At 61.9% G+C, this 25,858-nt stretch overlaps 1 protein-coding gene across 1 annotated transcript in view; it reads left to right on the top strand.

Annotated features, from left to right (window-relative positions):
- ABLIM2 (actin binding LIM protein family member 2) overlaps positions 1-25,858 on the top strand; it is a 100,011-nt gene that overhangs the window by 21,357 nt on the left and 52,796 nt on the right. The window contains exons 2-6 of the mRNA XM_015595033.2: positions 4,410-4,553; positions 11,381-11,564; positions 16,976-17,091; positions 18,351-18,477; positions 20,492-20,585. Of these exons, the coding sequence (XP_015450519.1) occupies positions 4,410-4,553; positions 11,381-11,564; positions 16,976-17,091; positions 18,351-18,477; positions 20,492-20,585 (665 nt within the window). The remainder of the gene's footprint in view (positions 1-4,409; positions 4,554-11,380; positions 11,565-16,975; positions 17,092-18,350; positions 18,478-20,491; positions 20,586-25,858) is intronic.

Genomic DNA, 25,858 nt, shown 5'->3' with positions numbered 1-25,858 from the left:
TGCACCCGGCGGCCACTTTCTGTCCCCCCTGGGGCCAGCCCTGGGCAGGGTGCAGAAACCCAGGGGTGGGTCAGCCCCAGGAGGCCACGGTCTGGGCCCCGAGGCGCCGAGAGGCGGAAGGGGAAGAGGCCGCTTTGGGGATGTGGATGGTTCTGGGCTTACGTTCGGGTTACACCCCGATAAGCCAGTTATCAGTTGAAAATATCGTCAAGTCCAAAATGCATTTGATACACCTCGCCCCCGAACACCGGCATTGAGCTGTCTGTCTCCACCTCATGCACCTCGCTGTGCCGCCATCGTAAAGTCGGAGGTCGCACACCGGTGCCTCGTTAAGCCGGGACCGTCTGTCTGTGTCAGGAGCTTTCACATACCCAGTCCCCTTGCACTGTGCTCAAGCCCCATGTCCACTTCTGAGACCTCACCCCAGGACCGAGCTGGCCGATGGCTGACCTTGGGGAATGCAGGCTGGCCTTGGGGCAGCTGGAGGGCTCCCGGGGTGGGACTGCGTCTGCTCCAGGTAGGCGGGAGGGGGTGCCCACCGTGTCTCCGGGTGGAGGACGGGCCTGAGCGTCAGACAGGCCCTTGGGCCCCATGCACGTGGACACGGAGCCTGCTCATGGGGCCATCTCCGGGGGAGCAGCCTTGTCAGCTGCACCCCCACAGCACAGCGGGCGCCCGGCTACGTCACTGGCTTCTCACATGTCCTCACTCAATCTGCACAGGAGCCCTGCGTTTGGCCATTCTCGTCCCTACTTTATAAAGGAGGAAACCGAGGCTCCTTGAGGTCATGTGACCTGCCCAAGGTCGGGGCGCGGGGGGAGGACCTAGCCGGGATCAGCAGGGTCTGCCTCCCTTCCCCTCGCCCACCCTGCCACCCCAACTGAGCTGGGCCGAAGCGTGAAGCCAGCTCTCAGGCAATCTGCTGATGAGGCCACTGGAGTGTAAGCAAGATGTGGCTCTCGGAGAACGCCCGGTCCCCTTCCTGGCCGCCCCGCCCCGAGCTGCAGGTCCGCCTGTGAGACCTGGAGAGGACCAAGCCGGCTGCTGTGGCTCACACCTGCCAAGACCACAGCTCCTTTCCCTGTTTCCACGGAGTCCAGACAAGTCCTCCTGAGGTCAGGATCCAGTGCGCAGATGCGAAAACTGAGGCCTCCCGGAGTTCTCCAAGGTCTCCAAGGTCACACGGCCGCCCCTGGACGGCGGGTCCAAACCCAGCCTCGCGGCACGTGGCTCCTCCAGCTCCGTTCCTGGCGGCAGGGAAGAACCCATCACCCACGAAGGGACTGTAGGGGAGGGACCACGGCGATTGTCAGGTCAGCCGGCCCCCGGACCCCCGAGCGAGCCACGCCCCTCCCTCGTGGGAGCAAGCTTACGTGTTGACATCCCCCGTAAGAACGCTTCAGACTCCCGGCGGGGTCCCCCAGTGCTGGCGTGTCATTGTCACGAGGGGATTAAATCGTCGCAGCCCTCGCGTGGCTGATTCTTACCACTCGAGTTCATGTTTTATGCGATCATCACGGTCAGGGTCTTGTTACACCGAACGTCAGAGTCAACCTCGACATTGGAGCGCACGGACCTGCCGCCTTGTGGCCAGGTCTGTGGTGTGATAGTGCCCTCTGTTCCTTTCTTCCTCTTTGGAAACTTTTAACAGACTTTGTTTCTTAGAGCAGTTTTCCGTTGACAGAAATATGCAGCGGAAAGTAGAGATTTCCCATATATAAGCCACCCGAAAAAACAGGGTCCTTCCCCACCCCCCCCACCTCACCCCCAACAACCTGCTTTAGTTACGATCGGCGAACCATTTTGATACGTTACTGTTCACTGAAGTCCACAGCTTGCCTCAGGGGTCACTCCCGGTGGTGCCCTTGCTGTGGATTTGGACAGATGTGCGACGACGTGGATCCGTCAGTATGGTGTCAGAGTGGTTTCACTGCCCTAAAAATCCTCCGTGCTCCACCTAGCCATCCTCCCCTTTCCCCGAATCCCTGGCAACCGCCGACGTTTCTCCCGGCTCCGTGGTTTTGCCTTTTCCGGAACGTCATATGGTCGGCGTCATACAGCACGTAGCCTTCTCGGATTGGCTGGTGTCACTTAACGACCTGCAGAGTCCTCCGTGTCTCCCCGTGGTTTGAAAGCTCACTTTTTTCTGTAACATCCGCCTACCAGACACGGACTGTGGACACGGCGGCCCCACCCCTGCCTTGGGGCCGCGTGGAGACAGCCCTGGGTGTTGCGGGGCATGGGTCCTGTTCTCCGGGGGGCGGGGTGGCCATGGACCAGCGGGGCCACCCCTCCCAGCCTCCGTTCAGGCAGCAGCAGCAGTGACGCACTCACTGCCAGCTGCTGTGAGGAGCGGTGCCCTGTGAGAAGCACCCTGACCTCCAGTGGGGCAGCTGCAGGAGGAATGAGTCTGTCTTAGGGTAAAAGGCCCACGCTATAAATGCACAAGATTCACCAACGTGATCCTAGGGCTGAGCAGGCAGATGGGAAGGTGTGGGCTGGAGGGGACACCTTGTGGGCGGTACCTGCATGAACACGGTTGTTTGTTGCCACGGTGCAGTGTCTACTTCTCACCACAAGAGGGCAGCACTGCCACTCTCACTTGTGCCCAGAGGTACCAGGAGCCTCTGCAGGACGCGACGTGTCAGGTGGGTGGCATTGGGTCCTCCCAGCAAAACCATGTCTTAAAGCAGCGCCCTCCCCACTCCCCAAACCAAGTATATCTCCAGTAACCAGGAAACCGTTGACATCAGGCTGTGAGATCTTGAAAATGACAGTAGCCGTTGCATATTGAGCTCTTGGGACCTGCTGGACCCTGGGCGGGCATATTTTTGCCCATGGTTCTAGCATTTTGCCGCTTTGTGGCCAGGTGATGCCAGCAGAGGGTGGATGGGCAGATGGACAGGCAGAAGGAAGTCGGGAGTCCCAGGTCCCAGCACATACGAGGCGGGGCTGGGCAGTACTCAGGCCATTGGAGCCCGCGGCCTGCAGTGCCCCCAGGACTGTGGACGCCGACCCCAGCGTGGGTGGTCTGATGTTTGCCTCGTACTGGATTCGGGCCAGTTTCCAGCAGCTTAACAACGTGGCTTGTCCGCCCGCGGAGAGACGGCAGGGTGTTGTTCTTTCTGCCTGTCGGATGAGAAGCTGACCGCGTTGACCGTCTGGGCCCCTGGCCCCCGCCCCCCGCAATCTGGGTTTGACCTCGGACACGGACCAGGGTGACTCAGTGGCCCATCAGCGTGAGCTGGCCCTTGCTGTCTGAGACTTCAGGCCTCAACCCCAGTGGCTTGTTCTGTGAGGGAAACGTTAGATTCAAGCCCAGGAAAACTCGCCTCTGTCTGCTCCCATAGCTTCCATGAATAGACGAGGTGGCCTCTGCAGCTCTGCAGGAAAACGGAGCGTGCGGCAAGCCTGCTGTCGACATGGAACCCGGAGCCGGAAACCCCTCCGTGGCCACGGCCACGGCCCCGCAGACGGAGCTCACGGCCTGTGCCGTCCTGTCTGCTGGTTCGTGTGCTGGCTCCTCCGGAAACATGAAGAAGGTGTCGACCGGGCCCGGGTGCCGCTCACCTCCCTGCACCTGCTTCTCCAGGCAGGGGGCCCTCTCCTCCCCGACATCTGGCACCCACCGCCCATGCTGGGGTCGGCAGGCCTTCCGGAAGGCCACCCTGCTGACCCCAACACGGCCTGGTCCCTCGTTTGTGCCACCACCTGAGGGCAGGGACTGCAGAGGAGGACGGGGCCCTGCTCCGGCCAGGTGGGCTTCTCAGGGGATGGGGACAGGTTGCCAACCTGATGGAGAAATGTCCTCCTCTGTCTGAGATCCACCTTCTCAGTTTGTACAGCCGCAATGAGACCTCCTAGGTCTGGCGCTAGTGTTAAGCTGAAGTGTGTACGTGTGTGTGTGTGTGCGTGTGTGTGGATGTGTGTGCGCGTGCGCGTGTGTGTGGACACGCTAAGCTGTCAGGTGAAGTGTGGCAGGTGTCTCCTGGGCCCTCCTGCCTCCCCTGGCCCTCCTGGTTAGCGTACTTGCAGACGGTAGAACTCTGGGTGTCCTGGCTACAGAAAGGTGCTGAGCTTGCTGGGGTCAGGGGTGTTCTGAGGCCCTGGGGGGCCGAGGTCATGCCGGGCCCAGGAAGCAGGGGGGTCAGCCACCCTTTGGGAGGAAACTGTGCTCCCCAGCACTGCAGGTGTGCACACAGGGGTGGGGACGGGACTGCTCGCTGGCGGTTGACAGGATGGCCTCTGACCAATTCCCACTGGCTTCCAAGGAGAAGGAGATGAGTCTGTACCCCGACGCCCCATGGGACCGTGCTGGCAGGTGTGGGGTCCTGAGCCCTCGCACCGCGGCCAGTCTGCTCACCTGGGCTGGCCCGTCCACCCTCTAACAAGCTCCTTTCCCCTGACAGTGTCGGAGCCCCAGGCCGTCCCCAGTCCCCCGGAGAAGCCGCCCGGCACGGCCATCCTGTGCGGCACCTGTGGAAATGTTTGCAGGGGCGAGGTGCTGCGCGTCCAGGACAAGTACTTCCACATCGAGTGCTTCGTCTGCAAAGGTGAGCGTGCCGGCCTCTGTCCCCGCTCTGTCCTGTGGCTGCAGGGCCAGGCCTCCAGCTGCAGGGAGGGTCAGTGCATTGCCCGCTGAGTGCAACAGAGCAGGGAAGGGAGCCCAGGCTGGGGCTGGACTCCGCCCCGTGCCCGCAGCCCCAGAGGCACTTGGGACTGTCCCCTTGTGAGGGAGGAGCTGAGGCCTGGAGGAGGAGGAGCTTGTTTGGGGCTTGATTCCAGACCTGCCGGTGGCCCCTGAACAAGGGGCCCCATCCAGGGTTCCCTGGAGGCACCTCCTGGTGGAGGGGTGGGGAGCAAGGCAGCAGGTGAGCACCCACCTCCGAGCACCTGGCTGCAGCCATGTCATTGTCTGTCACAGGCTCTGTGTGAAGGCTCTGTGTAGAGTCCGTAGTTTGAAAACTCAAGAACCACTGACCACACCTTGCAAGGGGAGGGTCCAGGGATGACCCTGACTCCCCTGGCCCTGTGGGGTCAGAGTGCAAAGGGGGCGACTCGGGGGTGGGGGATCAGGGAGGGTGGTGAGCATCGCCAGTGCTGCCTGCCCTGGGGCCCATGGGGGCTGTGCCGTCTCCGGCAGGGGCGGGCATGCCCTGGGACCCCAACCCCGCCCCTCGGAGCTGCTGTGGCTCCAGTTATGGGCATGGGTGGCTGTCAGGGACGTCACCGAGGGCCCCCAAATTGCCCGGATCCAGGGTCCCTCGCGCATCCCCAGCCTGGCTCGACTTCAGGTGAATTCTCCCCACTGCACCTGTCCTCCTGACCCCCTGACCCCCGCCCTGACAGTGGCTCCAGAGTCCTCGCCCGGGGGACGTGCGCCCCCAGTGCGGTGGCTTGCGGGGCTGTTTGGAGAGGTGGGGAGAGGACACAGCCTGGGCAGCGTCCTTCCCTAGGAAAGGGTGGAGCCACTCAGAGGCAGGAGCGTGGCCGGGGCGTGGCCGGGGGCGTGGCCTGAGCACCGTGGCCAGTGGTTGGGCGTGGCTGGGGCGTGGCCTGAGCAGCCCCGTGGTCAGTGGTTGGGCGTGGCCGGGGCTGGCCGGGCGGTGGCGCGGCCCCTGGGCCTCCGTCTCGGTGTGGACAGCGATGCTGCCCTGCTGCCGTGGGCTCTGGATTTCGGAGACGCGTCCGGGCCTGGGGCTCTTTCCTCGGAGAAGGCGGCGGCCGCCCCGCCCTGCCTGAAGCTTGTCTTCTGTTTCCGCAGAGCTTCCCAGGCCGTGGTGAGATGTGTCTGGCTACATTTTCTCCCTGTAAAGATGCATTTGCTGTTATTACTGAACAGCAAAAAGGTCGCTCTTTTTAAAAGCCGACTGTAAAAGATGAAGGAGAGGTGTCCTTGGTATTTAAAAGGGTTTCTCCATAAGCCAGACCGTGGGAATGCGGCGGGAGCGTGGGCTCAGAGAATCCAGCCCGTCACTTGGTTTGATCCTCCACCTTCGGCAGGAGGTGGGGACGGCCCCAGGTGTCCCCATCCCACCGCGTCACTGGGGCAGGTCACTTTGTTCCCGGAGGTTCACCTCCATCGGTGGCATCTCCACTTCTGACGTGGAGCAGCTGAGGTTCCCTGCAAGCTTTAAAGAAGCTGCATCTGTTGAAGCGTGAGAATCACGCAGCCTTGGACTGGTCTTTTATCCAGATGCTCATGAAAATGCAAAGTGTGAATCACTGAGGGTGCCTTTGTGCATAAAAAGGAACACCCAACTGACAGTGTCTCAAACCACATGGGCACCACACCTGAACACGAAGCCTGGGGGAGCCCCGCACCTCCAGAGCTGGTTAATTTAACGGCTCAGCAAGGTCACCAAAGACCCAGGTTCTTTCCCCACTCCATCTGTCCCCTTTCCCCCCATCCTGTGCATATCAGCACCGCCTGTCCTCACGGCCTCAAGGTGGCTGCCATTGCTCCGAGCATCACATCCTCACGGGATAGCGCTCAACCCCAGAGAAGGGGCAGTGTGCCCAGGCCAAGGAGCCCCCTCCCCACATGAAGCTCCCTTCGATGGGGAAGAGCGAGTCCTCTCCCTGAGGTTCCCCCAGAGACGTCCAGTGAGCTATTGGCCAGAACTGGGTCACCCGTCCAGCCCACCAGCAAAGAGGAGCGTGAAGATGGTGACAGACTGACATCAGTCGTGTCCGTCCCTGCTGGGCCTCTTGCCAGTTGAACCAAAGCGGGTCTCTTAGCACAGAAGCCGACTGTGCCGCCGTCGCGTTCTGATCCGAGAGGTCCCCGTGTGCTGGGGTCCCGTCACCTCGGCCCTTGTGCAGTGTCCTTTGGCTTACCTGGGGACACCATGGAAGGAGTGACGTAATTGCCCTGTCCTTCGCGGCTGGCTGCCCGAGTCAGGGCTTTGATGCCTCAAGGTTGGGGTTCCTATCCCACTCTGCCCGCCCCCCCCCCGCCAGCTTGGTGGGTCTGCGACACATTTCTCAACCTCGGTTTTCATGCGACAACTATTTTACTTGGCACCTGCCGTGTGCAGGGGCGTCTGGGTGCTTGGGGTGCACCTGCGAACAGAACGGACATTCTCGTCTTTGTGGAGCTTCCATCCGTGCGGGGAGACAGCTGGTGAACACTGGATGGAATAAGTAAGCGCATTTCGCTATGCACCGTACGCACGGCTAGGGAAGGAGAGAGGAACCTCGGGAAGGCGGGGGCAGGAGCACTGGCAGAGCCGCTGTTTTAAGCTGGGTAATCAGGGAGGGTAATCAGGGAGGGCTTCCTGGAGGCGAAGAGCGGAGCGGGTGTTCGAGCACGCTGGGGCGTGGGAGGAGCCGAGGAAACGGGATGGGGGGAAGGGTGCGTGTCTGGTGAGGAGCACCCACCAGCCCTGCCTGTGACTGGGGGGCGGTGTGGGGGTTGCCCACAAGGACCCCTCCATCTGCAGACTGTAAGTAGCTGGGCGGGGAGCTGTGCTGGGCAGCTGGGGCCGCGGGGAACCCTGCAGAATGCGGGCATGCTCGCCGTGCGGGGCATTCCCTCCACCAAGGGCTTCTAGACCAAAGGAAAGCTCCAGACAGATGTCCCTCGACCTCCGACCCGGGGCACCTGTCCTGCACAGCTGACCCACACAGGGCGCGCCAGGAACCATGGGGCACATGGCAGGATGTGGAAAGTCTCTGCAGGATGGGCCTGGGGCGGGGTCGGCCATGCCGGCCGTGAGCCAGCGTGCGCCCAGTGGGGGCACACGAACCCCTAGAGTTCTCGCTCTGCTGCGTCATGTGAGTTGCTGTCTCCTCCCCCCACAAGCTGACACAGGGAAGCAGGGGAGACTGAGACCCCCCCTCCCCTCCCCCACCGGAGCTGCCCCAGATCTCTTGATAGCCGGGCTTCCCAGCCGTCATGCCGTGTGCATGCTTCTGCGCCCTGAGCTAGTCCCTTAAAGCCTGGGGAACCCTCTCCCCAGCAGACAAGCTCCTCAGGTCCATTTCAGCATCTTCCCAAACTCCAAACACAGGATCCCACGGTGAACTTGGCCACCCCTCTGCCCTCGGGCCGTTAGGCCGGTTCTGGCCCGGCCCCTGGCTAATTGTTTCCTACACTTCGCCTCTTAGATTTCTTATGACGACCGTGCGAGATGGGTACGGTCACCCATGTTTACAGATGAGGACTCTGGGGGTCAGAGAGGTGAAGTGACCTGCCCAAGGTCACACGGCGGGGAAAGGCAGGAGTGAGGACTCAGACCCGTGACCACGGGGCACCGCAGTGGTGCTGCAGCCAACACCGGGCCCTGAACGTCTGTGGGCGTTGCTGGTCACTTCCTCCGTCAGAGTCCCCGGAGAGAGACTGCTGGGCCAAAGGGTATGAGTGGTTTTAACGTTCTTTGGAGTCAGTGCCAAGGGACGTTCCAGAAAGCGTCTTCCCGCCACTGCCCGCCCCTCCCGACCGTTTCCCGTAAATGACCACAGTGGACGCTGAAGACTGACACTCAGGGCCACCTATAGCTCAATATCGACCGTTTCCCGTAAATGACCACAGTGGACGCTGAGGACTGACACTCAGGGCCACCTATAGCTTAATGTCACCTACAGCTCAGGGCCACCTACAGCTAAGGGCCACCTGCAGCTCAGTGTCACCTACAGCTCAGCGTCACCTACAGCTCAGCATCATCTACAGCTTAGTGTCACCTACAGCTCAGGGCCACCTACAGCTCAGGGGCACCTGCAGCTCAATGTCACCTACAGCTCAGGGCCACCTGCAGCTGCCTGCTTGTTGGTCCTGGCTGATCCGGGAGGCAAAGTAGGATGCGATAACAATATATCGCCTCGATTAGACCTTTTAACAACGTTAATGGATTCGGGCTTCTCATTTTTAGCAGGCAGAGGTCTGCGGTTGAGTCCGGCCCTGGCCTCAGCTCCAGTCTCCTGGGTAGCAGAGGCCGCTGGGGGAGCGGCACCCAGGGCCCGGCTCGTGGGCAGGGCAGGGCGGCTGGAGAGCTGAGGTCTTCACTCTCCCAGTGTCTCCGTGACGGAGACGCACGTCATTTGAATGGGGCACGAGGCCCGTCTCATGTTTTCATCCCTCAAGGGACAGTTGGTGCCATCAGACCCTTACAAAGAATAGAAAAGCAGCCAGATGCCAAAGTCGGCGTGCGTGAGCCTCGCCGTCGCTCAAGGACCGAATTGTCCCAGCTGGCGTTCGTGGAAGAAGGCAGTGACTGTCCCGCAGGGCCCCGAGGGCCCATTCTGCCCGGCTCGGCCACACCTGCGCGATCGGGGGTACGAGATCGAACAAAGGGTTTCACTTCAGGCGGGTGTGAAAGGGTTCAAGCCGGCCTGGCCTCTGGCCTCTCGGGCGAGTGACATCAGCACAGCCGCGGCCCAGACTGGGTCCCCCCACCGCGACTCAGGGCTTGTGTCACACTAGCTCCTCTGTGCCGCGTTTGTGCCTTCGAAGACACCTTGTGCTCCCAGCTGGGGGGTGGGGGCGAGGCGGCCCACAGAGGTCAGGGTCGTCCCAGGGGAGCCTGGTCCCCCGTCCAGGCCTCTCCACTGCGCCCCCTGCTGCCCGGCGCACGTCACACCTGTCCAAGCCAACCTCCCTCGGAGACGATTGAATGTTCCCACCACTCTGGTGCTGTAACCAACAAACGGCACATGCACCCGGTGGCCCGGGCGAGGGGGCAGGGGCACCCAGGGGAAGCCACCACCTCACCCTGCCGGGAGAAGGGGCTGAGCCGAGGGGGACCCACCCCACAGGCTTGCCCAAGCCACAGGTCGCAGGTCGAGGGTCAGGGCTGAGTGAGGTGACCGGTGCAGCCGACCCGATTGAGCACATCGGCCCTGGGGGTCCCATTCAGGTTCCGGACCCCAGACTTCCTCCCATGCTGCTCCTGGGTGACCTTCTCGGGAAGACGGCTGGGCTGCCCTCACCCCCAAATTCTCAGGGCACCAAGCAAGACGGGTCAGAGCTGGGCTTCCTTGATCAGATCAGACACCAGGAACCCCACTGAGCACCACCCCCAGCCATCACGAGCTGTTTACTGAAAAGGGTTTACATAATACGTTTAATAATAATTTGCTAAGATGTTTAACATAGGTGTTTTGATAGCTTTGTACTAATAGCTATAATAATAACTCCATCTGGAACAACTTATTAAATATTTAGAGCCTCGTGACCACAGGAAGTCCCTAGTAAACCAGTTTCCATGTCGCCTTTGGAATTACGGCTGCAGGGAACATGGCAGCACCTTTGGGCTTTAAAATACGTGGTGCGTGCCTGCGGTTTGGCGGCTGGTATGGTGGAAACGGGCTTTCCAGGCAAAAAGGGACGAGGTGCGATTTTTGCTTCCAGCCACAGCCGGGCGGCAGGTTTTGTGTGCGGATGGCGGTGGGCTCGCTTTGGCGGCCGCATTCCACTGGAAGTGCAGATTTAAAGATGCCGGTACTTAGACTTCAGCAGAAGCTGCACCCTTACCCATCGGTTAATGTTTTGATGAATTTCAGGTGTCAATTCAGACACCTATGAGGGTTACATGGTTTTTCAAGACTCTGGCTTGGGGACAGTGACCCACAGGACCTGGCACTGGCCCAGCTGGCAGGGCTGAGGCTGCAGGGGGTCCTCTGGGACTCCAGCAGAGGGGTGCTCCCTCCGAAACCATGCTTGGCTCCCACGTGCCCCTAGGGCTGGAGGGAGAGTATGGGGTGAATGCCCAGGTGGCCCGGTCGCTGGCTGGCTGGCTGTCCCCAAGGCAGTTGGCCCATTCTCCTGGTAAATTTCTGCCAGCCCCTCCATTGGGGTGCACTGCAGCTTCCTGAGGCAGGACGTGTGTGTAAGGAAGGGCCAAGGGGACAAACGGACTCTCAGTGAGTGTCCTGGCCACGCTCCCTCCTACGGGGTCTGGCCTTGTCCACTCTGGGGGAGGAGCGGGGAGGGGTCAGGAAGCCTCACAGTGGTTGGGGGCGTGGAGCACAGGGATTCATCTGTCCTCTGCCACAGGGGGTGTCCCCCCAGACGGAGCCCAGTGCATACTGGGTGCCTTTCCAATCCATCCTGTTCCATGCTGGGGACAGTGGAGGGGCCCAGGGGCACGGGTGCTTCACCTTGGCGGGTCCAGGAGGCAAGGGAGGGAGGCTGGCGGTTCCCCGGCACAGCCTGACTCTCCTCCCAGGTCAGTGCTTCTTTCTGGAAGCTTCCACAAGGACGTCCACTGAAGTCCAGGCTGAGGGGCCGGAGCTGGTCTGTGCCTGGACCTGGCCCCCTGGTGAACCTCCCCAAGCCTGTGTCCGGTGGGGGCTTGTGTGCGGTGGGTCTGCCCGGGGCCCACCAGGGCCTGGGAGACGCCACCGCCTGCTAACGCCGGCCCCACGTGCTCTCCCCCAGCGTGCGGCTGCGACCTGGCCGAGGGTGGCTTCTTCGTGCGCCAGGGCGAGTACATCTGCACGCTGGACTACCAGAGGCTGTACGGGACCCGCTGCTTCAGCTGCGACCGGTTCATCGAGGGCGAGGTGGTGTCCGCGCTGGGCAAGACCTACCACCCCGCTTGCTTCGTGTGTGCCACGTGCCGGTAAGAGGACGCAGACGCCCCGCCTCCCCCTGCGCCCCCTCCCTCCCTCCCTCCATCCCCTCCGTCCCCTCCTTCCTCCCCCTGGGCCACCGCTAGGGCAGGAAGGCAGGGCCCACCTGCGACCGGTTCATCGAGGGCGAGGTGGTGTCCGCGCTGGGCAAGACCTACCACCCCGCTTGCTTCGTGTGTGCCACGTGCCGGTAAGAGGCTGCAGACGCCCCGCCTCCCCCTGCGCCCCCTCCCTCCCTCCCTCCATCCCCTCTGTCCCCTCCTTCCTCCCCCTGGGCCACCACTAGGGCAGGAAGGCAGGGCCCATCCAAAGGGTGGCAGATGGACCCCGGGCTGCTGCACCCCGGGGCACATCCTTGTCCAGCCCCAGACCCTGCAGGCCTCCCCACTGCCTGCAAGGACCGAGCCCTCTCTCCTGGGGACACTGGGTTCTGAGGCTGCTGGCGCGTGGCCTCCTTCGGCTCCCGTGAAGGTGTTCTCTCCCCACCCGCCTCGGCCCCCTTGGCCAGCTCCTCCCCTGTCCGCATCCCGCACATGTTTCGTCCGTCCAGTCGGAGCCCGTGGCGTCCACGCTCAGGCGTTCCTCGCCCACCCTCTGCCACTCTCCAGCTGCTGCGGCGTGGCCCACCTGCACGCCCTGCTGCACTCCTGCCATCCCGGTCTGTGGGTGGACCACCACCCAATCCACCAGGTGCACGAGCCCCAAGCATGGGTGTCTTCCAAGGTCCCTCCCTTTCCAGACTCTGCCCACCTGCTGCCCGCTCTTCAGGCCTCAGAACTCGCCTGCTGAGGGTCCTGCCATGGCTCCGTGCCAGGGTCACTCCTCCACACGGCCCCCATGGCTTCCTGGCTCCTCGGTCTGGCTGAGAGGAGCTTCACAGTCTGTTTCACTCATTCGTTCATTCATTCATTCACTCACTCACCCATTCATTCATTCAATCAGACTTTTCTAAGCACCATGTGTGGCCAGGCCCTGGGCTGGCACCGGTGACTTGGACACACATTAGCAGAGACCCTCCAGGGCTCAGCGCCCACAGACAGTGCAGGAGAACAGGAAGTGCCTCCCGGAGCCCATCCCCCGGGAGAGCAGCTCCCTCTCCCAGTCCTTGGCCCCAGGGCATCTGACTCCTCTCAGGCCCAGGTGGGCACAGAGCAGGTATGCCCGAGTGGTCTCTGCAGGCAGCCTGGGGTCCTGACCCTGGGCAGCAGGCCACACCCAGATCCCCCTCTTCCCGCACCTTGGGGGGCTTAGCAGGGAGGCGGCAGGCAGCCTTCCCACACCCAGTGTGACGGGGACTTTCTGAGTGTCATTCCTAGTTATGGTGTGTGCACCAGACAGAAACGGAAGCTTTGTCAGGAGGGTGCCAAGGGAGGGAGGCCCAGCGACAAGAAACACTTCTAAGGAAAGCGTCTCTGCGAGTTCCTGCAGCGTGCAGGGTCAGGGCTCCCCCAGAGGCCGTCTGGGCGTTTGATTTCTGAGCACGTAGCTTAGAGAAGGGGCTGACACGGTCGCGGGGCTTTGAAAAGCACCTCCGGATGATCTGCTGCTTAGAAAACAGTAGCAGACAGCTCTGTCGAGCTGGGTGACTGGGACAGGACTTTCCCACACACTGTGAACAACTAGGAAACCAGACAGAATACACGGAACAACCGGTTTCACCGTCCGAGCACAGGCAGCTCAGCACTGGACAAGGAAGGCGGATGCGTGAGCCCCGTGACCGGCCCGCTTGCTGCCTGGAGGCCGTTTCCCGCTTCATAGTACAAGGAGGGGACACTAGAGACGGCCCACTCGCGGAGTGAGAAGCCGGTGACCGGAGACAGAGCAGCCGACGGAGGGGAGCGAGCGCCGGAGAGCTGCAGAACCCGCGGGTAGGGAGGAAATGCCCAGGTGGCGCCAGAATGACCGGCTCGCTGTGGGCTAAGCAGCCCCCAGGGCTGGGAGACAGCCGGGCTCTGGCCAGCTGCAGAGCCCTTGCTGAACACCCAGGCGTGTGGTGGGGACCCGTGTCTCACTGGTGGGACCGAGCCCCGAGGCAAAGGCTGCTACTACAAACCTGCACCAACAAAGACAAGAAAAAATTCAAAAAGACCAGACTGATCTTAAAACAAGCTAACTGCCTGCCCAGGCAAAGCCCAGCGCTCTTTATCGGAAGGAAAGGAAACGCAGCACTCGACGACATAAAATCGATGATGTTCGACGTTCGGCCGAGTTCTCCTCTTCATAAAATGCAACTGGGAAAGGTGACCAAAGCCAGAAGGAAAATCGGCCCGTTCCAGTAGAACAAAAGCAGAAGGGAGACTAGCAGGCCATGCCTGTGAAACAGCCGTTTGTCCAAATCTTAAGTATTTAAAGAAAAATGTGAACATAAGTAACAGTGTCATGGAAGATGTGAAGAGAAACCAAACGGAATTTCTAGAAAAGAAAATTAAAATTTCTGAAAATCCCCTGAAAGGAATTAGTAGTAGATCAGGTTTTGCAGAGGAAAAGATGGGTGAACTTGAAGACATAATAGAAACGACTCGAACTAAAGCAAAGAGGAGGGAAAACCGAAAAATAAGAAGGGAGACTCGATGTGCGAGTTTAGATCCGTCTGTCTGTCTCTCTGGGTTAGGACGGGGAGACCCAGGGGGTGGGTGAAGACTGAAAAAGTTTGAAGAAAAGGGGCTGGAAAATGTCCAAAGATGATGAAAACTATAAACTCAGGGATCCAAGAATCTCACTGAACCCAAAGCAGAATAAACACAACAAAAACCTACCAAGTCCATCTTAATCAAATTATAATGATAAGAAGAAAATCTTAAAAGCAGCAAAAACAAAACAAAACAAAACCCATTTATGTCAAACGGGACAAACAAATGACTGTGGACTCCTCATCTGTAACTATGTGTACAAGAAGATAATAGAATAGCGTCTTTAAAGAGCCGAAAGGAAAAAAATGGGCCAATTCTCTACCAAGAAAAAAAAAATGAAGGTAAAACTGCTAAACAGTATGGTGTTCCTTTTGGGGGCTAATAGATAATAGCTGCCATTTATGCAGCCCCTCCTGGGTACAAGGCAGTATGTCTGATGGATGGATGGAGGGATGGAGGGATGGATGGATGGATGGATGGATGGATGGATGGAAGGATGGGTGAATAAGTGGGTGGGTAGATGGACAGATGGGTGGATGGATGAACGGGCGAATAGTGGGTGGATGGATGGATGGATGGCTGGATGGAAGGATGGGTGAATAAGTGGGTGGGTAGATGGACAGATGGGTGGGTGGATGAATGGGCGAGTAGTGGATGGGTGGGTGGGTGGATGGATGGGTGAGTGGATGGGTGAATAAGTGGGTGGATGGGTGGATGGGTGGATGGGTGAATAAGTGGGTGGATGGGTGGATGGATGGGTGGATGGATAGGGGGATGGATGGATGGGTGGATGGATGGGGGGATGGATGGGTGGATGGATAGGGGGATGGATGGATGGGTGGATGGATGGGGGGATGGATGGGTGGATGGATAGGGGGATGGATGGATGGGTGGATGGATGGGGGGATGGATGGGTGGATGGATAGGGGGATGGATGGATGGGTGGATGGATGGGGGGATGGATGGGTGGATGGATAGGGGGATGGATGGATGGGTGGATGGATGGGGGGATGGATGGGTGGATGGATAGGGGGATGGATGGATGGGTGGATGGATGGGGGGATGGATGGGTGGATGGATAGGGGGATGGATGGATGGGTGGATGGATGGGGGGATGGATGGGTGGATGGATAGGGGGATGGATGGATGGGTGGATGGATGGGGGGATGGATGGGTGGATGGATAGGGGGATGGATGGATGGGTGGATGGATGGGGGGATGGATGGGTGGATGGATAGGGGGATGGATGGATGGGTGGATGGATGGGGGGATGGATGGGTGGATGGATAGGGGGATGGATGGATGGGTGGATGGATGGGGGGATGGATGGGTGGATGGATAGGGGGATGGATGGATGGGTGGATGGATGGGGGGATGGATGGGTGGATGGATAGGGGGATGGATGGATGGGTGGATGGATGGGGGGATGGATGGGTGGATGGATAGGGGGATGGATGGATGGGTGGATGGATGGGGGGATGGATGGGTGGATGGATAGGGGGATGGATGGATGGGTGGATGGATGGGGGGATGGATGGGTGGATGGATAGGGGGATGGATGGATGGGTGGATGGATGGGGGGATGGATGGGTGGATGGATAGGGGGATGGATGGATGGGTGGATGGATGGGGGGATGGATGGGTGGATGGATAGGGGGATGGATGGATGGGTGGATGGATGGGGGGATGGATGGGTGGATGGATAGGGGGATGGATGGATGGGTGGATGGATGGGGGGATGGATGGGTGGATGGATAGGGGGATGGATGGATGGGTGGATGGATGGGGGGATGGATGGGTGGATGGGATGGATGGATGGGTGGATGGATGGGTGGATGGATAGGTGGGAGGGACAGCAGCCACCTTATCCATGTCTCAGGCACCAAAGGGGAATTCCTTAGGGCTGCAGAGTGCGGGTTGGGTGGGCTCTCTGCTGCCCCCCAGCCAGCCTTGCTCCAGGCAGGCCCGCAGCTGTGACCTCACCTTGCACCAGAGCCAGGGCTTCAGTGTCTGAGCAAGGCTCTCAATTTGTGTGCAGAATTTAAGGCAGTGCCAACAACTCTGTCATCAAGGTAAAGGGTATTAATGCAAAAGAATCCATGATGAACAAAATGCCAGACTTTTAAATGAAGACAGGACCCGATGGCCAGGTGCGTCCTCGCTGTGTCACCTCCTGAGAGGCCCAGCAGGTGAATCGTGGGCACTGCGACCAGACAGGTCTCGGGTCGACTCTGGCTGTGACACGTGGACCGCATGTCCTTGGAAAAGTCAGCTACCGTGTCGGAACTTCAATGTCCTCACCCCCAGAGGAAAAATGGAGTGAGTGCTGGCTTGGGCAAACGTCCGAAAGCTATGCAATGAGGCCCGCGTGTAAGGTACCCGTAACAGACCTGGCACCCGACACGTAGTAGGTGCTCAGTAAACGGTACCTGTTACCTCGATTATGGAATGGATACGGACAGCGCGTCCTGGGGGTCGGAGGGGAGAGGGTCCCGGGGAGGGAGCCAGTCGAGCGGGCCGGCCGTCGCTGCTCCTTACACTGCACTGTGGTTCTGCCCACTGGTTCAGACAAGGACACCGAGGCTCACACCAGTGACCAGCCCAGGTCACACAGTGGGGACATGGCTGCGCCTGGGTGGAGCAGCCTGTGTCCTCGGCCTATGGCACCTGTGCGTGAGACCCCAGGGAGCTGATGGCATGTATGTTGCGAGGGGCTCCCCTCCCCCAGGGGGAGCAAGGGTCCTGGCTGGTGACGCGGTCCCTCGTTTCAGGATGCCCTTTCCGCCCGGCGACCGAGTGACCTTCAATGGGAAGGAGTGCGTGTGCCAGCGGTGCTCCCTGCCCACCTCCGTGAGCAGCAGCGTGCACCTGACCCAGGGCCTCTGGAGTAAGTGGGGTGCGGCCGGGCGGGGGGCCCCACGGTGCTCGGGGAGGGGGCTGACCACTCTCAGGCCCAAAGCAGGAGCAGCCAGAACGAACCACTGTGGGTTAGCATGACGAAGGGAGCCTGGACCGAAGTCTCGTGCCGCTGAGCCTCTGCACGGGCTGTGCCCTGCGCCCCGTGTGCCGCTCCTGCTTCTGCATCCAACTCCCACCCTGCTTTCGGCCCAGCTCTGGCCTGTCTCCTCCAGGAAGCCTTCCCGGAGGCCGTCTCCCTCCAGCACACACACCGCTTGGCTCCCACGGTTAATTCTAGACCACCCAGGAGCCCTTTGGAAGAGCCAGTAGGAGCGCATCGAACTCTGGGCGCCTGCGGTCAGGGGCTCCACAGCCCGGGAGCCACGCCGGTGTGTGTGTGCAGTGGGCGCTCAGTACACGCGTCTTGCGTGCAGAAGCAGGAGCTGGCTCCTGCAGGACTGCCAGCTGGCATGTCCCTGTCCCCGTGGATGCAGGGCAGAGCGAGGGCGAGGTGGGAACAGGCAGGCGCTGGCCTCTCCCAGTGTGGACGGCTCTTTGGGGCCACCAGTAGGTGTGGGGACTGGGCAGGGACCAGGCCGTTATGGGATCCCGCCGAGCGTGGGAGGCGCCGTGGTGTCCCAGGGCCAGGCCTGCGTGTGTCCTGGGACAGGGGGTTGTCCTTCCTGACTGCAGAGCCAGCCGTGCCCACAGCCTACGTCCTCTCCCGGGTCGAGCGCCCGCCACCCACCTGCCTTGGCACGCACTCGAGGGTCTGCAGATGGGGGAGCCCCCTCTTCCCTCATGGCCCTGGGCCTCGGAGCAGAGTCTGTGCTTCAAGCATTTCCCAAGCTGCGTGTGGGTGTGGACAGGGTGACAACTTAGGAAAGCCGGAGCTTGGCCAGTGGCTCTGTGGACAGTCCAGCAGCCCCCAGGGTACACTCTTCCCAAGCACCTGCTACTTAGGCCCAGACCCGTCCTCCGGGAGAAGGGGCCCCCTACCCCTCAGCCCCCCACCAGGCAAATGCAGGCAGCACTCGGCGCACCCAGCAGCCAGCTGCGAGATTGGTCTCCTACCTGCTCGCACTGGCCCACGCATAACGACCCGCAGGCACACCCAGCGGGACCGCCCCACTGCGCACCCCTGGGCTGCTCTGACCGCCTCAGGGCAGGCGTCTGGGCACCCAGCAGAGCAGGCCTCCGCTCCCCTCAGCCCACAGCGATGACACCCCGTTCTCACCTTTCTTCCAGGTTGTGGGGGCTGCGGCACAGAAATCAAAAACGGCCAGTCCCTGGTGGCTTTGGACAAGCACTGGCATTTGGGCTGTTTTAAGTGCAAGACCTGCGGGAAGCAGCTGAACGCGGAATACATCAGCAAGTGAGCGGGCGAGGGTGCCCCGGGGGTGGGGGTCCTCCCGTGTCCCCTGGGCTGCCACCCTCGGCCTCTGTCCCATCCCTGGTAGGCAAGGACCCCGAGCCGGGCCGTGCCACGCTTGTCCCCAGAGCCGGGTGCCCTCCCCCACCAGCCTCGCTTCCCTAGCATGGTTTACAGAGAGACTCCAGCTCCGTTTTGTTGATTTAAACAGATGTTAGCCTTCCGCCTTTGACTTTGGAAGACGCTTCCCCCGCCCAGCCCTGGGCGTCACCCTCCCCGTAGAATTCGCCCCTTTGCTGGTGCCTGGATCTCCTGCAAAATACAAAGTAGTCATCAGCCGATGCCGGCATCCGAGTGAGGGGAAGGAAGGCAGGTCTCAGTTGTCACGGATGTGACGACCCAGCTCTACACTCAAACTCCTGTGCCGTGGGCCATGGGGCAGCTCCCGCTGGCCGACGCAGTATCCCCAGTGTGTGGGCAGGGGGCAGCGACACCTGGGTTGGGTGGGGCGGGGGCCTCTGGGAAGCCCGGGCCTGGGCAGGAGCAGCTGGTTTGCGGACCCAGAGTTCGGGGCTGAGACAGGCGAGTCCCAGACAGCACGGGGAGGGCCGAGGGGACAGCGAGCAGTCCCCGAGACTGAGCAGGCTCTCCGCTCACGCTCGGGGCTCTGGGGGAGCCTCTCCTCGAATGCTGTGCTGGTTCTCGAGGCGCTGAGGGAACAGAAGCATCGCAGACACTGACTGGGTTAGAAAAAGCCCTTTGATGAAACCGCATGAGTGATACACACGCTCACGCCTGTGCGTGTCACACCAGGGGCATCCGAGCCACGTCGCCGGATGCGTCCACGCCGACTTCCAGGCGACCTTGGGCGAGCTGGGTCTCTGCTTTCTTACAATGCATGTGACTCTACGGTTATCTCAAAATAAAACGTTTTCAGTCAAAGTCCCCACCCACGATGAGCCTCTGTCCAGGCTGGGTCACTGTGAGTCTCTGGCCACTCAGGCCAGGAGCTGCTGTCTCTGTCCTAGTAAAAGAAGGGGGAGGAGCGAGTGACTCAGACCAAGGCAGCCTGGGGGACAGCGCCGGGGAGTGGCGTGGAGTGCCCAGCCCCCGGGCGCCGCGGCTCCGCTCACGTGGCTGTGGCAGCTCGCCCACGCTGTGCTCCTGACTGAGCCGCCTCCACACCGTCCCAGAATTGACAAGGAGGGGCGTTGGTGTTGCCGTGGAGATGCCGACTTTGAGCCTCCTGGGTTCGCTGCGCGCACACCCATCCGCCCATCCAGGGGAACAAGGGGCCCCGAGGTCGGCGGCATTCGAAAGTGCACCCTAAGGGCCGAGTTTGTATGTCCCTCTCCTGTGAAGGAAGGAGGTCATGTCTATGGGGCGGCAGGCAGCCCCAGGGGCCTTGTCACCCCACAGCAGGCCCTTCCCCTCCTGCTTGCACCCCTGGGACCTGGAGAAGGCTGACCTCATGAGAACAATTGCAGTTGCTTTTGGATGAGCTCCTGGCACGGGGCCGACGCGGGGCCGGGCGCTGGGGTGGCATTATCCCCCTGTCGGTGACCCTGCGCCTGGCCGCTTGCCCTCCAGTTCATCTAGTGGGGACTCAGGGTTTAAGCGACTCACCCGAGGCTGCTTGGGTAGTCAGGAGCAGGACCCCAAATGATGCCTCATGCGTCACTGTGTCCCCAACGCCACCTCCAGCGCCCGGCGTGGAGCGGGCATGCTGTAGGCACGCGTGCAGCGAGCGGGGGCGTCACCCTGGTGCGGCACCCCGTGCCCCTCCTGCTCCTTCCCGCACAGCCAGGCCCTCTGCCACCCCGTGTCTCCCCGGGATCAGGAAGTTGCCAGCACACCCTGGACAGCAAGGTCCCCTCCCGACCCGCCACAACTGCCACCTGGCGTTGCAGCATCCCTCAGACCTGGTTTCCAACGCGGGCACCTTCGTCACACCCGCTTGTCGGATCTTGGGGTGCTGGGGTGACCCCTCCTGTCCTGACCAGCTGGTTCCTTGCAGGGACGGGCTGCCCTACTGCGAAGCCGACTACCACGCTGAGTTCGGCGTCCGCTGTGACGGCTGTGAGAAGTTCATCACGGGGCACGTGCTGGAGGTAAGCGGCCCGAGGCGCCTCTCCCCCGCTCCGAGCTAGGTCCTGCCCAGGCGCGGGGCTGGGGCCCGCCTGCCACCCCCACCCCAAGTCGTCCTGGGAGGATCAAAAGGGTCCTCGGAGGATCTGAAGTCCAGGGGTGTTTGTGCAGGGATCCCCGCCCGGGGCCTGCACCTCCCACCCTGCCGGAGGACACCTCCCCGGGAGTGAGCACCGCCGCCTCCAGGAAGCCTTCCCACTGTGCCCTTTACAAGGTGGTGGGACCTGAGAGGGGGGAAGGACCTGAGAGGGGGGAAGGACCCGAGAGGGGGGAAGGACCCGAGAGGGGGGAAGGACCTGAGAGGGGGGAAGGACCTGAGAGGGGGGAAGGACCCGAGAGGGGGGAAGGACCCGAGAGGGGGGAAGGACCCGAGAGGGGGGAAGGACCTGAGCGCCTGGGTCCGGCTCTTATGTCTGAGGCCTGAAGATTTAAAGCGAGCCCAGGACGCAGGGCTGCGTCCCCACAGCAGGCCCAGGGGGGTCACCTGGCAGGCCAGGTCAGATAGCACCTCCGACGTGGGGTTCTCCTGGGTGCCGACAGTTTCTTCATCTGGGCGCCAGTCTGTGGGCGTGTCCCCTGTGAAAATAGCACATGTTACGCCCTTTTCTATGTCCGTGCAGTAAGATACGCCCCCCTCCACGACCAGGCTGAACCCCACCCACCCGACGCTCAGCCCAGCCCACCGTCCACCCCACTGCAGCCCAGCTTGGCTCTGTGCTGGGGCAGGGGGTTGGACCATCCAGGGCCTGTCCATGGTCCCTGGGGGAGGGCCCGGGGGATGGGGCTGCGTGCTGGGAAGGGGGGTCTCCGGGTAGGACGGGGGTAGGACGGGCTGAGGAGTGAGGCTGTGCTTCCCCCACCATCCCTGACAAGGCTTTGGGCCTGGATCACGTTGCGTTTAAAAGAGCTCCCCAGGCCGCTGCTGAGGCTGGACTGGGGCTTTGGGCCTGGAGACGGTCCCGGGGAGGGTGAGATTTGGGAACAGTGGGTTCTGGGAACCTCCAAGGACCCGCGCTCTGCCCACGCCCGGTGCCCGGCGCGCAGTAGGGCTCAGAGGAACTGCACGTCGCACGTGGGCTGCTTTAGCTGCAGTTACACCTGACATCTGAGCGGCAGGGGCGGAGGCGTGTGGGGGCCTCGCCTCGGCTTCCTCCCGACCCCTCCCTCGACCCCTCCCCCCGGCCGTCCCCGCCCCTCCCCCCCGCGTGGGGATGGCAGAGCTCTGCCGTCCTCGGCTGGTGGCCTCTGAGGGTGGTACAATTACAGGCTCACGGAGTGGAGAGTTCGCAAAGCTCAGACGAGTGGGCCAGTCATCCTGGTCAGCTGAGCTTTGGGGCTGGTTTCCTGTCAGAATTTTCCCCCCCTCTCTGTGTAATCGATCACAGCCGTGTGCACACCGTGTGCACAGGTAGTATCCTGGCTTTTTCGACTCACGTTCCCTATTTAACAGATGCCCGTGCGTTTGTTGTTGTTTTTTGTTTTGTTGTTTTGTTTTGTTTCTTGGTGGTATGAGACTTTTTGTAAACAGCTCAATTGGGACGTAGGTCGCAAACCGTACAGGTCGCCCCTCGGAAGCGTGCAGGCCCGTGGCCGTTAGCATCTTCACGGGGACGTGCAGCCACCCCACATCCATTTTTTGCCTTTGTCACCTCCTCGAGAACCCCGTACCCCTTAGCTATGACTCCCGACACTGCTGGGCCCTTGGACACCGGCGATCCACACCCTGTCCCTGGAGGGCCCTGTTCGGGACGTTTCCTGTGAGCGGAATCGTCCGGCACGTGGTCCCCTGGGACGGCGTCTTCGACTCAGCACAGCGTTCCGCAGGCCGCGCGTACGGAAGCGTGTTTGGGTGTCACGTCATACGTCGTCATAGGGCCAGGCCGGAACTTACGACGCTGACCATCTTGCTGGACCAGGCGCTGCTTCGCCGGTTCTCTCTGCCGTAAACAACGCCGAGGTGAACGTCGTCTCGTACCACGCTTCGAATTTTCCTTAACGTCCATTCACGGAACTGGAGAAGCCGAGTTAACAGCCAAGAACTTTGAAAGGGTTCTTGATGCTTCTCGGTGGTTCCCAGAAGGATCACCCTCAGTGACGCCCTCATTGGCAGACGGCGCCAGTCCGCCTCTCCCAGCGGGAGAGGTCGCCGCGCCACCTTGACGGGTCCTCTTTAATTCCCGCTTCCTTCCACCCTGGTGAGGCGGGGTCTTTCTGCGCGTCCTTGCCCGACCCCAGTTCTGGTATTTCAGGCGTAGTCCGTGAACTTTGCCTGTCTGTGTTTGGGGTCTCCACGCTTTTCTGCCTGATTTGTGTCGGGGGCCACGTGACGAGGTCGCTGACATTTTGCCTTGTAAGTATTTTCCCGAGTGGTGATGATACCTCATTTTTATACCCGTGTCCTCCGAATGTGGACGGCTGATGCGTCCTGTCCCGGCACCCCGTGGTGACGCCTCACCTGGCCCCCTCCTCTGTGCGGCAAACCCAGCTCCATGGGGTCCACCCACGCTGCACAGCACCCAGTGCTTCTGGGGGGCCCCACTGCCAGGTGGTGCAGACCCTGTTCCTCTCTGGTCCCCAACACGCTTTTCTCTCCCGGGCTGCCCCCTCCCCCACAGTGACCTGGCCTTCCACTCACCGGACGGAGGGTCCTCAGCACCCCATGAAGCCCCCGTGTCTGCCCTGGCCCTCTCCTGCCCCTCCTGCTAAGGGCGCTGCCCGCCGCCCCAGATCTCCCGCCTTCTCCGGACCCCGACCCTGCCAGCTTCTTTCTTCTCTTGGGCACACATCTCCCCTCTCGAAAGGTGTCCTCCCCGGTGGCTTTTTAAGCAGCTCAAGTCCCACCGCCATTTAAAAAGCAAAGCCCACAGCCTTGTGGGAAGTCCCTTCACCGCCTGCTCGTCTCCCTCCTCCACCTGCTCGTCTCCCTCCTCCGCCTGCTCGTCTCCCTCCTCCCTTCAGGCCTCTGGCCCTGCCGTCTCCTCCCACAGACCTGTCATGGGGGACTGAACCTGGGACCCTGTCGGCCCCCTCCCCGGCCCCTCCCTCCACGCCCCTCTCCTCCCTGAAGCCTCTGGGCACCTGGCTGATACACATTTGTCCTTCTGACTCACACTCCTCCTCGGAAGTGCAGTGGCTCTAAAGCTCAACCAGGTCAACACCAAATTCAGGGCCGACCCCCCAATACACACACCTGTGGTCCTCCGCCCGTCAGAGAGTGAGCGGCACCAGCTGGCGTCTGGCTGAACTTTGCCCACAGGGAGAGCTGGCCATCGGCCATCCCCAAGCAGGTGACCAGGCTGGACTTGAACCCAGACCACCCAGGCTCCTGGTCCTCGCCACCGCCACTTGGCCTGCCCCGTGCACGGACTGTGGTTCTCCCCGGCAGCATCATGCCACGTGGTGACACCTGATGGGGTGCACCTCAGGCTCAGGTGGGCTGAGCTGCTGGCGCTCAGGTGTGTGAACCTAGCCCAGCCCTGCCCCCTGGGAAGGGACACACCTGACCAACCCTGCTTCCTGCCCTGCTTCTCTGAGCACCTGTCAATAGAAAGCTCCGGTAACATCCTCAGGGATGCGAAGGACATGTCTGTGAAGTGTCCCCCAGCTCAGTGCTGGCCCTGTGGTGACCGATGAGGAGGGGTGGGGATTGTCACCGGGCAATCAGCAGGCCGCCCTTGATGGGTCTGGAAGGCGAGCTGACCCCACCTGCAGTGTAGGCGTCCTTGCTAATCAGCGCTGGGCCACATACAGAATAGGGGGTTCGGTGCCTGTGACGGGCCCCTCCAGTGCACTCTGGGGAACCAGGAAGGGACCGTCTTCATCGCCAGGAGCAGGAGAGAAGCAGGTCCGGGTTTTCTTCCTCGTCTGCAGTGGAGAATAAAGGGCCTCCCACGGAAGACTAATGCTTTGTTTCCGCCTCTGCTGGGAGCTCGGGGCCGCTGAGTCGGCGGCTCTGCAAAGCTCTGAGCATCCTCGGCAGTGGCAGGCGGCGAGGCGGCCGCCGCAGGGAGGCGGGCGGAGACAGCTGGCTCCGCAGAAGGCCAGCAGCCGCTGCGGTGGCACCACCTGAGCCTGGCCCAGCGCGTGCCGGCGCCCAGCTGGGCGGGCAGTGGGCTCTTGGGGGTGGGGGTGGGGGGAAGCAGCAGGTGGCAGGATCCGAAAAAGAAGGAGAAGCATCCGGACTGCTTGCTGGAGGGCGAGGCCGTCCACGCGCACGGTCACACTGCTGATTCCAGCCGGCCTGTCCCAGGGGCGGGCACTGGACAGGGGTCGATCGGACTGGGCTCCAGTGCCGGGACCCTGTGCAGGTAGGACGCTTGGCCAGGTGCTTCCGAGGGCTGGTGGGGGCCCCGACGCGCGTGCCAGGCTGCAGGTGGCTGGGCTTGCTGTGAGCGGGGACAGGTCAGCCAGGCGTGAGGCCTCCTAAGCACCTGTCGTCTCCCCGGGCCCCCCGTTTTGCTCCCCGGAGATGCTCGTTGTCATCCAGGCTTTCCTCCCTGTGAAGCCAGAGTGGGGGAGCAGCCCGCCCGCCCCCCCGCGCCCGCAGGAGCCCTCACTCGGTGCTGTGTCTGGTCCGTGTGCGGCGCGCCATCTGAGGGCTGAGTCCCAGCCCCGCCCGCCCGCCCGCCCGTGAGATGCACCTCGGTGCTGGCCGCGGGCGCTGTCCCTCCCCCCGTCTCCTGAGTACGTGGCATCCTCTACCGTGAGTCTCGGGATAGCTCTCGATGAGCCTGCCCCACTCTGGGGTGCAGGTGGGGGAGCCTCCGGGCCCGGCGGGGGCCTGGGAGGGGTGACACCTTCCCCCACCCCATCACACAGATGGCCGGCTGGGGCGTGGGAGCAGAGGCGGGTGGCCGGAGGAGCAGTGCTGGCTCCCAGGGATGGAGTCGCCCCACGGAGAGAGCTGGAAGGTGGCGGGGATGGCCGGGGGCAGCAGAGTGCCCAGGCCCACTGATCAGCGTTTGATGAGGGGGACGTGTCGCGGGAGGGCAAGCGAGGGCAAGGCCCTGGCCCGGCCACCCCACGCCTACCCGTTCCCTATTTTGTTCTCGCTGGCATTAGCCGGAAGGCGCCCCTGCACGGGTGGGGGTGCGGGGGCAGGGGCGGGGTGCTGCTGGCTCAGCCCCACCCTCCTTAACCCTGATGGTGCTGCTGGCTGAGCACCTGCCTCCTGCCGCCTGGCTGTCCCCATGGTAACACGAAGGCCGAGGTCCCTCCGGGACCACTGATCCCTCCC

The sequence above is a fragment of the Pteropus alecto genome, unplaced genomic scaffold, assembly GCF_000325575.1.
Source record: "Pteropus alecto unplaced genomic scaffold, ASM32557v1 scaffold5, whole genome shotgun sequence".
Classification (NCBI taxonomy): Eukaryota; Metazoa; Chordata; class Mammalia; order Chiroptera; family Pteropodidae; genus Pteropus; species Pteropus alecto.
Note: the sequence above shows the minus strand (reverse complement) of the source record. Positions and strands in the feature narration are given on the sequence as shown.